Raw genomic sequence first — 14847 nt, forward strand, 5'->3', positions numbered from 1 at the left:
GCTGGTATTAATGCAGCTCAGTGGATCCAGTACTGTCTAAGGTCAAGTGCTTATGATCCTCTTACCTCCCTTTTCCTTTGAAGCATCATTTTATACTTTTCACCTCCCCTGCTAGGCTAGTCCTTCATGCTTGTTAAGTATATAAATGACTCTTATATAGAGACTCTCTGAGTTCACCCATGAGGTTCTTAGACGTTTGTGTCCTCTTCCTTCTTCCCTAGTCTGGGCATTCTTAGGATTTAATAGAGCTAATCTGTAATGATGTGATTTTTACATTAGCTGTTTGCCACATAACCTGTTATGTACATGTTATGTACATCTTTATTCTTAAGAATATAGGACACTTATTATGTAAAATGAAAGTGTTTGACTTCACTAAATTTTATAACTACTAAATTTTATGTGTTCTTAAAATAAGAATAGTCTGGTAAATTTATAATGACTAAATTTTGTGTGAATGTTCTTAAAATTAGAATCATTTGCTCATGGTTGATTACTTGTGCATGTGTACTCCTTTAATTCTGATACTTTTTTTGGTGCAGCCTTTGGCTATTCTTAGTATTTTTTTTTAGTTGATGTTTTAATAATTGAAAATATGGGCAGGGTTAGGTGGAAGACTAAACACCATCACCACCAACCACGCAAATTCTGGTGGATAACTTCTAAATATTAAAAAGAAATACATGCATATGATTAAAAATTCTTTAAAAATTGAAAGATTTATAATACAGTAATCCCCTCCAAACAAATGAGTTCTGTTCTGAGAGCATGTTCATAAGCCCAATTTGCTTGTTAATTCCAATGAAGTTAGTGTAGGTACCTAACTAACCCAATCGGCTATATAGTACTGTATTGTAATAGGTTTAAAATACTTTCCCCACAAATAATACATAAAAAACAAGCAAACACAAAAAATAGACACTTTTAATTTTACTGTACAGTACCTTGAAAAGTTGAGTAGTCCCAGCTACATCACTGCCTCTTGTGTGCTTGTTTCCAGTCATTCTGGGCTTGAAATAAAGGTACCATACTACCATACTCTACACAGCACTGTGCAGTAAAGTACATAAGAACAGCCACTTGTAGAGGATGCATGCACGCACATGCAAAGTATGCCAGGCATGTGAACTAGCTTTCATGACTAGACATGGAAATGCACATTTGCATCTTTGAATGTTTGCAACCTGAGGTTCACGTGTAGGGGACTTACAGTGGTTCTCTCAGTACTCACCACAGCCCTCTCCCTAGGGGCAACATTTTTCCTCTCCTTGCTTGATCATGTTAATTCTATTTTTAATTTTTTGAGGACTTGCCATATTGTTTTCCATAGTGTCTGTATCGTCTTATCATTGAATTTTTAGAGAAGCAGATATTCAATGTTGACAGTATTATGTCTAAGCATCATTAACAGCCATGCACTGACATTTACTATAATTTTGTTTCTTTCTTTATTTTACCTGAAATTAATAATTGCCTTGTTTTTATATACTTAGTTTTCTTTGCACCTATTGCTAATTCTTCCCACATTTTCCATGGCCTGACAGTACAATTTCCTACAAGGTCAATCACATTAAGCAGTCTATCACTTCTAATAATTTTTCTTGCAGACATCTCTTCTGGAGACAGTTTTCAAAGCCTGGTGCACAGGCATTATCCTAGGGATTTTCTGTGTTTTCCTCATAGGATCTCATGGAGTTTTTTGTTTATTTGTTTTTGTCCTTTTTTTTTTTTTTCTGTTAGGATGTGAAGTTGATTTTAATGTCATACTAATGTAAAGAGAGTGCAGACCTCAACATATTTGACATATGACACATAAGTTAAAATTACAGTACTTTTCACAAGCTTAACCTGTGTACCCATAATAACACCTGGGTTTGTCCACTTTTCAAGACTGTTTTGCCGGAGTATGTTCTTTGTTAATTTTGTCAAATCGAAACGAGAAACAGAGCAGTTGGTATGATGAAGACAGGCTTCATCTGATCCAATTTGAATATATAACCCTTTGTCTGAGATCTCCTTTCACCATTAACGTGAGAACCTGTTTGCTTCTCCATGTGTTGGGTTTCTTGTTTTTATGCTTCTTAATATATTGTCTTCTTTCTGGATTTACAAACTGAATATTCTAGAGGCCTTCACTCTGTAGCTTCTTGAAAAGTGGTATTTGGGAGGTAATTTTGAAGTCCTGTTATAAAAAGATTTTCATTATTTTATAAATGCTATTATAATGCTATAATAGTGACTTACCTGTAGCTCATATGGTAGAGAATATGCCTGCAATGCAGGAGACTTGTGTTTGATCCCTGTGTCAGGAAGATGCCCTGGAGAGAGAAGTGGCTACCCACTCCAGTATTCTTGCCTGGAGAATTCCATGGACAGAGGTGCCTGGTGAACTACAGTCCATGGGATCACTGAACAACTTACACAGAATGCTATAATAAAGACTCTGAGAAATATGGAGATGCAAAAGACTGCTTTTGCCTATTGTGTGTTTATGGAACTGGGAGGAAGACAAGAAATCTCTATGATATAGTTAAAGTAAAATGTAAGAGTGAGATAAGATCACAGTCTAAGGGTTTTTTCAGGATACATGTGATAAATTTCTGAAGAGGAGTTTTGACCTTTTATGAACTCTGGGCAAGGAAACCTAATTAGACTGAGATGTTTTGGAGGAAGTAGTCCTTAACCCTTAAAGGACTGGAAGGATTTTGATAGGTGAAGATAGTCAGAAGGACATATTTTTTTTCAAATTAGTTTATTTATTTTAATTGGAGGCTAATTACTTTACAATATTATGGTGGTTTTTGCCATACATTGACATGAATCAGCCATGGGTATACATGTGTACCCCATCCTGAACCCCCTCTCTCATATCCCTCCCCATCCCATCCCTCAGGGTTGTCTCAGCGCACTGGCTTTGAGTGTTTCAATGCATCAAACTTGGACTGGTGATCTGTTTCACATATGGTAATATACATGTTTCAGTGCTATTCTCTCAAATCATCTCCTCCTCGCCTTCTGCCACAGAGTCCAAAATTCTGTTCTTTATATCTGTGTCTCTTTTGCTGTCTTGCATATAGGGTCATTTTTACCATCTTTCTAAATTCCATATATATGCGTTAATGTACTGTATTGGTGTTTTTCTTTCTGACTTACTTCACTCTGTTTAATAGGCTCCAGTTTCATCCACCCCATTAGAACTGATTCAAATATGTTCTTTTTAATAGCTGAGTAATATTCCATTGTGTATATGTAAAACCATAGCTTTCTTATCCATTCGTATGCTGATGGACACCTAGGTTACTTACACGTCTTAGCTATTGTAAACAGTGCTGCGATGAACATTGAGGTATACGTGTTTCTTTCAATTCTGGTTTCCTTGGTGTGTATGCACAGGAGTGGGATTGCTGGGTCAGATGGCAGTTCTATTTCCAGTTTTTTAAGGAATCTCCACACTGTTCTCCATAGTGGCTGTATTAGTTTGCATTCCCACCAACGGTGTAAGAGGGTTCCTTTTTCTCCACATCCTCTCCAGCATTTATTGTTTGTAGACTTTTTGATAGCAGCCATTCTGACAGGCATGACATGGTACCTCATTGTGGTTTTGATTTGCATTTCTCTGATAATGAGTGATGTTTGTTAGCCATCTGTATGTCTTTTTTGGAGAAATGTCTGTTTAGTTCTTTGGCCCATTTTTTGATTGGGCTGTTTATTTTTCTGGCATTGAGCTGCATGAGCTGCTGGTATATTTTTAAGATTAAGTCTTTGTCAGTTGCTTCATTTGCTATTATGTTCTCCCATTCTGAAGGCTGTCTTTTCACCTTGCATATAGTTTCCTTTCTTGTCCAAAAGTTTTTAAGTTTAATTAGTTTCCATTTGTTTATTTTTGCTTTTATTTCCATTATTCTGGGAGGTGAGTCATAGAGGATCCTGCTGTGATTTATGTCAGAAAGTGTTTTGCCTATGTTTTCTTCTAGGAGTTTTATAGTTTCTGGTCTTCCATTTAGATCTTTAATCCATTTTGAGTTTATTTTTGTGTATGGTGTTAGAAAGTGTTCTAGTTTCATTCTTTTACAGGTGGTTGACCAGTTTTCCCAGCACCTCTTGTTAAAGAGATTATCTTTTCTCCATTGTATATTCTTGCCTCCTTTGTCAAAGATAAAGTGTCCATATGTGCATGGATTTATTTATCTCTGGGCTTTCTACTTTGTTCCATTGATCTATATTTCTGTCTTTGTGCCAGTACCATACTGTCTTGATGACTGTAGCTTTGTAGTATCTTCTGAAGTCAGGTAGGTTGATTCCTCCAGTTTCATTCTTCTTTCTCAAGATTGCTTTGGCTATTTGAAGTTTTATTCTATTTCCATACAGATTGTGAAATTATGTGTTCTAGTTCTATGAAAAATACTGTTGGTAGCTTGATAGGGATTGCATTGAATCTATAGATTGCTTTGGGTAGTATGCTCATTTTCACTATATTTATTCTTCCGATCCATGAACATGGTATGGTTTTCCATCTATTTGTGTCATCTTTGATTTCTTTCATCACTGCAGGAGGACATTTTTATGTGAGTATAAAATTTTTATGTGGACATGGTATTAAAAATATTCTAGAGGAAAAGGAATCTCCCACTTTTATTTGAATCATTGGAATGAAGTACTAGGTAAAGCTGGAAAAGTAAATTAGTGATAGATTATGGAGGATTATTATTGAGTTCCAGGAAAGCAATTTCAATTTGTTCTGTAGGCAGCCAAACACTGTTGGAGATTTTTCAAAAGTAAGTGTTGAGATGACGTTGATGACATTCCAAAATGTTGTGTAAATGGGATCACAGTATGTAGCTTTTATGTCTGGCGTCTTCCACTTAGCAAAATGCATTTGAGGTTCCACCCATGTTGTTGCATCCTTCATTAGCATTTATATTTTTACTGCTCAGTAGTATTCCATTACATGCATATGCCCCAATTTATCTGTTTATGGGTTGATGATATTTGAGTTATTGTCAGCTTTAGACCATTATGAATAAAGCTGCTATGAACATTTGCATTTAAATTCTGTGTGGACATGTGTTTTCATTTCTCTTGGGTAAATACTTGGGAATAGGATTCCTAGCTTGTATCTTTAAGTGCATGGCACTGCCAGACTTTTTCAGGATGGTTGTACCATTTTATACTCCTGCCATCAACTGTGAGAGTTGCAGTCATTACACTTTGTAATGTTACCAGCCGTTGGTTTGGTCATTTTCTTAAAGCCATTCTAATATGTAGTGATAGCTCATTGTGGTTTGAGTTTACATTTTTCTGATGATTAATGATGCTGAGCATCTTTTCATGTGATTTTTTTTTTTTGCTATCCATTTATCGTCTATGTTGATATGTCTATTTAAAATTTTCATCCATTTTTAAATGAATGCATTTATTGATATGTAAGAAAGATGCTTGTTTATTGTAAATTCAAAGAATGCAGAAAAGTTCTAATAGGAAATAAACCACACTAGAATCCAGCACCTGGAACTATTTTAATGTTAAGTTAGTGTTCCAGACCTTTCTCCCTCTATTTGTATATACAGATGGATGGATGATGGTGAATGGATGAATGAGTGGATGGACAGTTGGAAAAAATATGTACATAAGATCTTATTACATGTGCTGATTTTTAAATTGTGGTACAGTTTATGATAGTTTATGAAATTCACCCTTTTAAAGTGTACAACCCAGTGGCTTTTAGTATCTTTTCCCTGTTGTGCTTCATCACAACACTCTAAATTTCAGAACATTTAATCACTCCCCAAAGAAACCCACAACCATTAGCAAGTCAATCCCCGTTTTCTTTTACCTTCCAGTCCTACTCAACAACTAATATACTTTCTCCTTCTATGGATTTGGTCCTCTTAAAAATTTCATATACATGAAACCACAAAATATATGGCCTTTTACATCTGTTTTTTTCACTTGGCAGAATGCTTTCAAGGTCCATCCATATTGAGCATGTATCAGTATATCATTCCTTTTTATGATGCAATAATATTTCATGGATGAATATACTACATTTTGTTTAGCACATCCTCTCTCAATTGATGGATGTTTGGGTCAATTCTTTTATTTGACTCTTCTAAATAAGTAATGGTGCATTTGTGTACAAGTTTTTGTGTGGATATGTATTTTCAGTTCTCTTGAGTTTAAATACTTAGGAGTGAACTTGTTGGTGTCCATTCGTAAATTAAGTTGTTTTCTTTTTATGGAGCTTTGAGATACATGAAGTTTTACAGATTGGATTTACAGGTGTGTGTATCTTACATCATGCAACTTCAAGATATATGCTTTAATTTTTGGTGTAGATTTAACGAATGCTTTATAAAAACTTGATTGTCTGATGTCTTATGAATATTATTATGTCAGCTTAAAGAACCAATTTGCATTGATCTGAAGTGTTTAAAATATATAAAGTAAGTCCTTTAAATAATTTGATTGTATCTTAACCATTTATTCAGATGTTACTTCTTTCTAGAATTCATTTAGTCACATGTATGAATATTTATTGATATTACCTTTTGAGTGTTGGTGGAAGTCACTCAGTCGTGTCCGACTCTTTGCGACCTCATGGACTATACAGTCCATGGAATTCTCCTGACCAGAATACTTAAGTGGGTAGCCCTTCCCTTCTCCAGGGGCTCTTCCCAACCCAGGTATCAAACTCAGGTCTCCTGCATTGCAGGTGGATTCTTTACCACCAGGGAAGAATAAAATGTATGGGGACTAACTTAATGTATAATTACAAGTTGTAAAATGTGATGATTATTTTATGATATGGATATGATTTTGTTAATATTTATATCTCTCACCCACTCCTTCCTCTCAAAATTTACATTACTATTAAGGATTATTCAAGACACACATAGAAACAGATCTAGTTACATTAGGTACTTAAGTAAAGGTTGCTTGGAGGCTATGTGTTAATTTTTCTTTAGGGTGTGCTTGATGTGGCCTGTCACACTGTAAGTAATGGAGGTGTGCCTATCATTTTGTTACTTGCAGCATTGCTGATAGACAGAGTGCCTTGGAGGCTGAGCTAAGGACAGTGCAAAGCTCTCGCAAGGATCTGGAGAACTTCCTAAAGTGGATACAAGAAGCAGAAACCACAGTTAATGTGCTTGCAGATGCCTCTCAGCGGGAGAATGCTCTTCAGGACACTGTCCTGGCCAGAGAACTCACACAGCAGATGCAGGCAAGTGCGTGGGAAACTGTGCCTTCTATTTTAATTTTTTGCCATCCTGTTTTGATCCATCTACATGCAAAATTTATTACAGTTTAAAGGTGAGGCTATCACCTTATTCAGTTATGAAATCCATACTCCTCTGTGAATAATTGGTTTCCAGAAGTGAGGTCTATAAAATACTCTTAGTTGATCATTAAGGAAAAAAAACACCTTGTTTTATGGAAGTGATAATTATTTATTTAGACTTATAGGCTCATAACTATTCCATTTTATGTCATCTTAAGCCCTATTACAGTTAGCCTTATTGAAACCTGATTTATCAGGGTATTTCCTTTTAATATGAAGTTGTTTCTTTTTTCATTTATTATAAATACTTAATATAAAAGCTGCAAAGGCCCTGTGGCTTGGTTTACAACTAAGAATATTAGGCTTGAAGGTATTGCTTTTATGTCTTAAGCTTGATAACTACAATTGTGAATGCAGTCTGAGGTTCAAATTTTCTTCCACATGAAATATGATAATACAAAATCTTTCCTTTAAAAGAAGTTTTGAGGAATCTTATGAAGCATGTCTGAATCTTTTTTCCTCCCCAAGTGCAGCTCTTCAGTGCCCTTGAATTTCCCATTTTCTTTGTGCAGAATGACCTATTCTTGCCAGTCACAGGCCTTCTCACTTAGAATTCGGTCTTAAACCAACTTCATTGGAGAAGTCTCCTTGTTTACCAGAGTTTTACATCTGATTACTTCTTTATGCCATGTCATTCTCACAACATTTTGACAGGTATTATTTCTGATGCTTGTGAACTCATGATCCATTGTCATCGGATGCCTGTCTCCCCCTCTCCTAGTTGATCATGTGGTTCTTCAAGGGCAGAGATCACGTTATTCTGTACTGTTGCCTATGCAGAACTCTGTGTGGAAATTCTAAGTAAATACTGACTGCTGCCCTTGGGCCCTAAAACATCATCATTACGAAATACAGTGTGATGACCTTTTTTGAATTCTTTCTTAGAAAATCTTTTCCCTCAAAATATCAGAATGTTAACAGATATTTGGGTCTGGATGAAGGGTCCAGAAACTTTCTTGGAACAATTCTAATTCTTACAAATTTTGTCTGTTTGAAATTATTATCATTAAAAAGTTATAAATTTTTTAAAAAGACCCTTTTGGAATAGACTTATTAATAACTTATTCCCATGCATATTGACTATTAGAATGTTTGATGGTTGAATTCTCAAGATTAATTCAACAAAAATCTGTTTACTTACATTACTTACTATATTTTATTCATTGATTCATTACATAATACCCTTGGGTCTTGATAATGAGAATGAGCAGGCAAATGTTGAAGATAAATCTGTTCTTTTTGTGTGTGTTTTGTCTTACCCTCTGGAGTCTTATGAGGTCACTATACATGTTAATTGATAAGATATTTAGCTATCATCTCATGTTTAGAGGGTTATGGAGAGCTCTGAATGTGGCTATATGCTAGAATATATTATTTTTTATGATTTAATGATAAGTCTGACCCAATAATGCTCACAGATACTCAATTTATATAATGATGTTAAACTCAAACATACGCAGGTTGTGCATTTGAGAAGGTAACCCTTTTAGACAATGAACAAAGGAGGCTTGAAGTGAACCTTGTTGATGAGCACCAGTAAAACACAAACCTATTTTGGAGTGTAATAATGTCTTTAAAAACATTTTATCCTGGGATATATTTTTACATAGCCAAAAACTCTTCTCAATATTTAATGAATTATTCAAACTGTGTAAAAAATACATATAAATAGAGATGTTTAAAATCTTTCTGAATAAAAATAACTAACACAGGACTACTTGTCTTATGGCAACCAGCATCAGGAAAAAGAGGTTACTGACTAAAGAGGTTACTGTTATACATTATAGCATGAATGGTAAATGCTTCTTGCAACTAGTTTAATGTCACTAAAATAATCTATTTTGTCTCATAAGAAATAATAAAGAGGGCTTTTATTAAAAGCTTATTAACATCTCTCTACCTAAAGATAAGCACATTCATTTATTTATGGTTTGAATGTTTCACATTATGGTAGTTTGCATGAGTTTTCACTCCCTTGCTTCCTTGTTAAATGCTCTTAATTTTAAAACATTCTCTTCATTTTATTAAAAAAAGAAAATTGATGGCTTTGCTTTTTGCTTTGCGTACCTTATAGGTAGATGAGTTTTAGACTTAGTACCGTTTTCTTGGAGAAGGAAATGGCAACCCACTCCAGTATTCTTGCCTGGAGAATCCGATGGACGGAGGAGCCTGGTGGGCTACAGTCCACAGGGTTGCAAAGAGTCAGACACGACTGAGTGACTTCACTCACTCACTCACTCACCATTTGCTTAGTATTTTTGATGCAATAGAATTTTAATTTTCCTTTGGATTTTTGTTTTAATGACTCTCCTTTTGTGTGAGTGAACAGGCAGTTAAAAATGAAAACTTATTTGGAAATGGAAATGGAAAGATTGTTGAAGAAAAAGAATGAGGAAAAGCACTTGGAATTATAAAACACATGTTCTGTTGGTGTGGTGATGGTGGTGGAGGACATGTGTGCACAAAACGATGGAGTAAGGACCTCGGCGAGCGTGTGCTCTGTGTACCAGGCTGTGTGTAGAACTGCTTACATGACACATTCTCTAGTTGTACTTGCTTTGTGTCTTAACACAGTGTGATGCAGGGCCATGGGAATATTTCATAAAGGTGAAGAAATTTATTCTGTATTTGGTTTAAGGTGAATTTGGGTAACTTTTGATAAAGCATAGTTTGGAAGCACATGGGAAGATGAAGATTAATTTCTGGGAGTATGCCATGATACATACCACTTCTGATAAGAATAAATGATCACTTGGATTTATGAATTTATGTTTCATTGCCCTGCTGCATGGCGGTTAGGTTTTTCTCCTCAGCAGAGAACTGTTGGCAAGAGAAAACCTGATCTTTTTGGAGACAAAAGCTCTTGGAGATCTGAGTGGTCCAGATCATAGAGAGTCTTGTATGACTTGCCAAGTATTTTGTATTTTAACCTGGTGGCAAAGAAGAGAAGTCTTTAAAGAATATTAAGCAAGAGAGTGATACAGTGGGACTTTATTTTGTAGGAATCTAACTGATGACTTTATGGAGAATGTGTTTGAATTGGGCAAGACTGACAGCCAAACAGGATACTCCAGCCATCTGGTCAGGGATGAAAATGACTAGAAATGAGGCAGCATGGGTGGAGAGACCTAATGACTTGATAGTATGAATAGACTAAGGGTGGGAGAAGGGTTATTGACAGAGAAGACCGATAGGTGGTGTCAGAATCTGAGATTGGGGACGACAGGAAAAGAAAAAGTCAGGGAAGCAGTGCAAGTTAGTGCAGAGTATGATGGTAAGTTCCATTTGGACTGTGTGGAAATGCGGCATCTGAGGAATGTTCAGGAGGAGATGCCTGGCACACAGTTGTCACTGTGGGTCTGTATTCAAATGAGAGAACTTGACCAAAGATGCACAAACTTTTTTTTTGCTTTTGAATGAAAGTCTATTATTGATTTCCCAGTTTGTCTATTAATTCAAATGCATTTACTCTTTAATTTTCCTGCCTGTATTCTTAGATATTATTATCATTACCTTAATTATATTTCAAAATATAAGCTTTAAATTTTATCAGTACCAATTAATTAACATGCTTTGATTCTTTCCTGAGTAAAATTCTGTTGCCCTGTTGCCTTTCTGGGGTTGCTGTTTTTACTCTCTAATAATATGTGCTTTGAGATAATTCTGTTTTTGTCTCCTGTGTTCTCTTTCAGCCTAATTTGTATCCTCTTTTCCATAGGTGTGGACTTTGGTTGTTTAGATCATTTCAGATCTTGTCTGTTACCCAGCTCTCTGGTGTTTAGGCAGTATTACCTGTACTGTGGAAGCTTCACCTGTTGGTTTAGGGACAGGAATTACAACTTCATTTTTTATAACAGCTTTATTAACATTCCACATACCCTACAATCCTTCCATTTCATCCCTTTAAGTTGTACAATTGAATTGTTCTTACTGTATTCACAGAGCTGTGCAACCTTTATCATAATCAAATTAGAACATTTTCATCACCTCAAAAAGAAATCCTATACCTCTTGGCTGTCAATCCTCTGTTGCCAATTCTCTGACTGTCAAATAATTACTAATCTACTTCCTGTGTCTATATATTTGCCTAAAAAATTGCTAGTTTTAATCACCTCGTTCTTTGATGACCTCTTCCGAGTTGGGCTTTGTATAGATATTTTGATGTTGGTAGACTCTCCAGAAGGAGGCAGTATAGGTTCTCAGTATACAGCTGCCGGGAAAAAATAGACAAACAGAAACTCAAAAAAAACGCTGCTTGATAAACGCAACCCTCTAAGACCCACTTTAGGGCTTTAAATCATGCTAAAATGAAGGATTAAGAAGGCAGACAAAGTAAAAGATGAGAAACGAATATTTTTAAATGCTGCCTTTCTTTTAAAGAGTCATGACAATGATGCAGAAAGGTAAAAATGCAGACTTACCCAGGTTATTAATTTGAGCAGGACATAATGAGAAACGTCTGGCTTCTGTTTCTGGCTGTGCCCTTTAACCTGGTCATGGAATCATTCTGGGTTATTTTGCTTATTACCTAACAGTACTTTACGTCAGTTGATATTTACTGCGGTATTCAAAAGCTGAAGTATTTAGAAAATGCATCTGAAATATATACACACAAACATAAGACCTCAAAATTCTGTACTGGGTTCTTCTGTCTATGTGACATGTACATCATGTCTTCTAAAATTAAAACAGCTTTATGAAAAAAAAAACAGCTTTATGGCAAATAAAACAAGATCATGAAGATACTAAGGGAAAATGTGGTAATCTGAGTGTTAGTAGTCAATTACAGACTTTGTTTTGTTTTGTTTTGTTTTATTAACCTTACTGTGTAATTAAGGGAGTCTTAACCTGACATTAGAAATTTGATTTCTGATGGCTTTCCTCTTAGCTAAGCAGGCATCTGAGAGCCTATGGACGACTCTGCTTTTAGGGTATCTTAGGTGAAGTCCCCGGCATGTATTTTTTGTTTTGTTTCAGATGGTCTTGTTCTGAGACCTGCGTGGAGGGTATTTATTAACACTTAACGTCTGGGCTGATATCCTTAGAGTCAGGTCCCCTTCTGTTCTGCTCGAGATTTGTCATGGGCTCTATTCACTCATCCCATAGAACACAGCCAGAGCTGCGTTTAGTCGGGTAGCGAACGCATCTCTCTTTAAAGTGAGAGAGTGAATGCCACTGGATCGCTTAATATAAACCTGCTACAAGGCATGCATCTTGGTGATGTGTTGAATCTCTGTTCCCTGGGGATATCTGCTTTGTATCTGCAGCTTTAATGTTTCACTTAATATCCTTTTTGGCTACTGAGCGCTCTCCTCTCCCAGCAGCAGGCAGCGTTTGGCTGCCCGACAACTTGCCTCATTGTCTGGCCGCGCTGGGCTGAGCAAGTCCTGGCTGTGTGCATCTGCTGGGGGCTTTCTGGGTGGCGTTTGTGTATGTTTTTTCAATTGAGAAGAAGTTGAAGGAATACCAGCCTCCTTCTGCCTAGCACCTAAGTCCCCTGTATTTTTCAAATGCTTTCCTGGAAACGAGCATGCTCAGAGAACTGGCAAATCATTGTCCAGTGACCGGGAGGAAATGATCATTGCTCTTCATTTATAATGCAAATTCTGAGGTGTCTGCAGAAGTGTGGTAAACTTAAAATGATGGCTGTGGTGAGAACATCTCTGCAGAAAGTTGTGGTTTTGTTACATCGTTTACAAAGGATGGCAGTTTCTTCTCCTCGGTATCAGAAGCTCTGTAAGGTAACTGAGTGATTGAAAATGAGGATCTCTGGTGTCAGACAATTCTACTGTTTCTCGGGCTCTAAAATCTAGTCTTTCAGGGTTCTTATCAAGGAAAGATTCCTTTTCTTAGTGACTGACTGTAGAAGCTGTTGAAGTGAATTGCTTAATTACATTTTGTTTCAGAATCAGGAGCAAGTAGTATTTTAGTGCCTATTTTATTTTGTAATTGACAAAATCTTGTTTTTTGTAAAGGACTAGTGAACTGTTTGGAGAAAATAATAGCAAAAACTACATTCATTAAGACCTGTTACCTCTGAGGTACTTGTGGTCTTAATACTAAATGGGCAATTAATTTTACATAAATGTCAGTAGATTTTTAAAAAGTTTAAAATAATCTTTTAGTAGATTCATTAAAAACTGCTCATCTTTATAGTTCATTATTTATCAATTAAAAAATTAAAACATTTTAGAAACTACCGTGAGAAACACATCTCATGGTAAAATATCCCCCATATTCCTGAATCTTCATATATTATAGTTAAACATGAAGAACTGAATTTTGTTTGGACAGGTGGATTTAAGTACACTTTGTGAAGGCAACTTGTTTGACAGTTGCAATTTCGAATACTACGTCATCCTAAACCACTGAATGAGCTTCTGTATATTTTTTAAGTTAGCTATTGTATTTTTGATCATTGTTTTGTTTTATATAAACTATGTTCATACTTTCTTATTACTTTTGTCAGAAATTGGAGTGATTTGGTATGAAAAAGAAAGGGGGGAGTTATAACTGGAATGCTGAAGAAATTTATCCAGCACCGCAGTACAATATTCTTCCTTCATATCATGTTCTTAGTACCATTCCCGAGAATGTATCTTGTTGCCCTGTTGGCCAAAGTCATTTATAATTCAAACAGCTGTCTCTAGGGCAATGTTATTTTTCTGACATTATAAAATATGACATGTCTGAGCACCTAAATCATGCTTATTATATGGCAGTGGGTTAGACAGGGGAAAGCAGAATTCTGTTAACTTTATCATATATTGTTGTTTCTTACATTTTGGCCAATTAAATGTATTTCTGTCTGGAATCTTTTTATTTTTTTGAAAAGTTTAAGCAGACAGATTATGGTGATGGGCATTCTTTGCAGAAATAGAAGCGTTTTCATTTGAAGTTCATTAAAACTTAATACAACTTAACTTGTAAAAATTCATAAATTATTTATTCAAAATGTTTTATGTTTTGGTTCACTTCAGGTAATAAATTTATCCTGGTGAAATGTTTATATAGTTCATAAATAGGCAGTTTTGATAATAGAGAAGAAAAGCTCACTCACTAACTCATTAGTTTATCATTTTATCTGAAAGTATGAATATATAAAACATCCTGTTTCATTAACTGGATCTTTTTTCTCATCTATTTGTATGTGTACTTTCACAAAATTAGATAGTTTCCTCAAGTCATGTGACCAAGGTATTAAGATGGTCTTAAGATGAAAGGCAGAAGTTCAAATACTGGAGAAGTTTGCTTAGTTTCATAATTACTTCCCAAATTAGTACAACTTAAGTTAATAAAGTCCTTGGATAAGTTAGTTCTCAACTGAAATACTCTTTGGGCTGACTTCTTGAGATTTTAATTTCCTAAAGAAACCACTACAATTTAAATGTTTAGAATTAAATGTTACTTTTTTCTCTTAAAAAATTAAAATTTGCATTATTCTCAGTTTTTTATCTTTCACATTTTTTTTTCTCAAAAGTAAAATTAACAACTGTCCAGATAATGAA

The 14847-nt window shown here is 35.4% G+C and overlaps 1 protein-coding gene across 13 annotated transcripts in view; it reads left to right on the forward strand.

The window, feature by feature from the left end:
• UTRN (utrophin) overlaps window positions 1-14847 on the forward strand; it is a 555367-nt gene that overhangs the window by 290711 nt on the left and 249809 nt on the right. For 12 of the 13 annotated variants that reach the window (XM_061428217.1, XM_061428218.1, XM_061428216.1 and 9 more), the window contains one exon: window positions 7033-7222. In XM_061428217.1, the coding sequence (XP_061284201.1) occupies window positions 7033-7222 (190 nt within the window). Of the gene's footprint in view, window positions 1-7032; window positions 13081-14847 lie in introns of those variants that run through there. The other variant, XM_061428227.1, reaches the window with a different exon arrangement.

This window comes from Bos javanicus, chromosome 9 (genome assembly GCF_032452875.1).
Source record: "Bos javanicus breed banteng chromosome 9, ARS-OSU_banteng_1.0, whole genome shotgun sequence".
Taxonomy (NCBI): domain Eukaryota; kingdom Metazoa; phylum Chordata; class Mammalia; order Artiodactyla; family Bovidae; genus Bos; species Bos javanicus.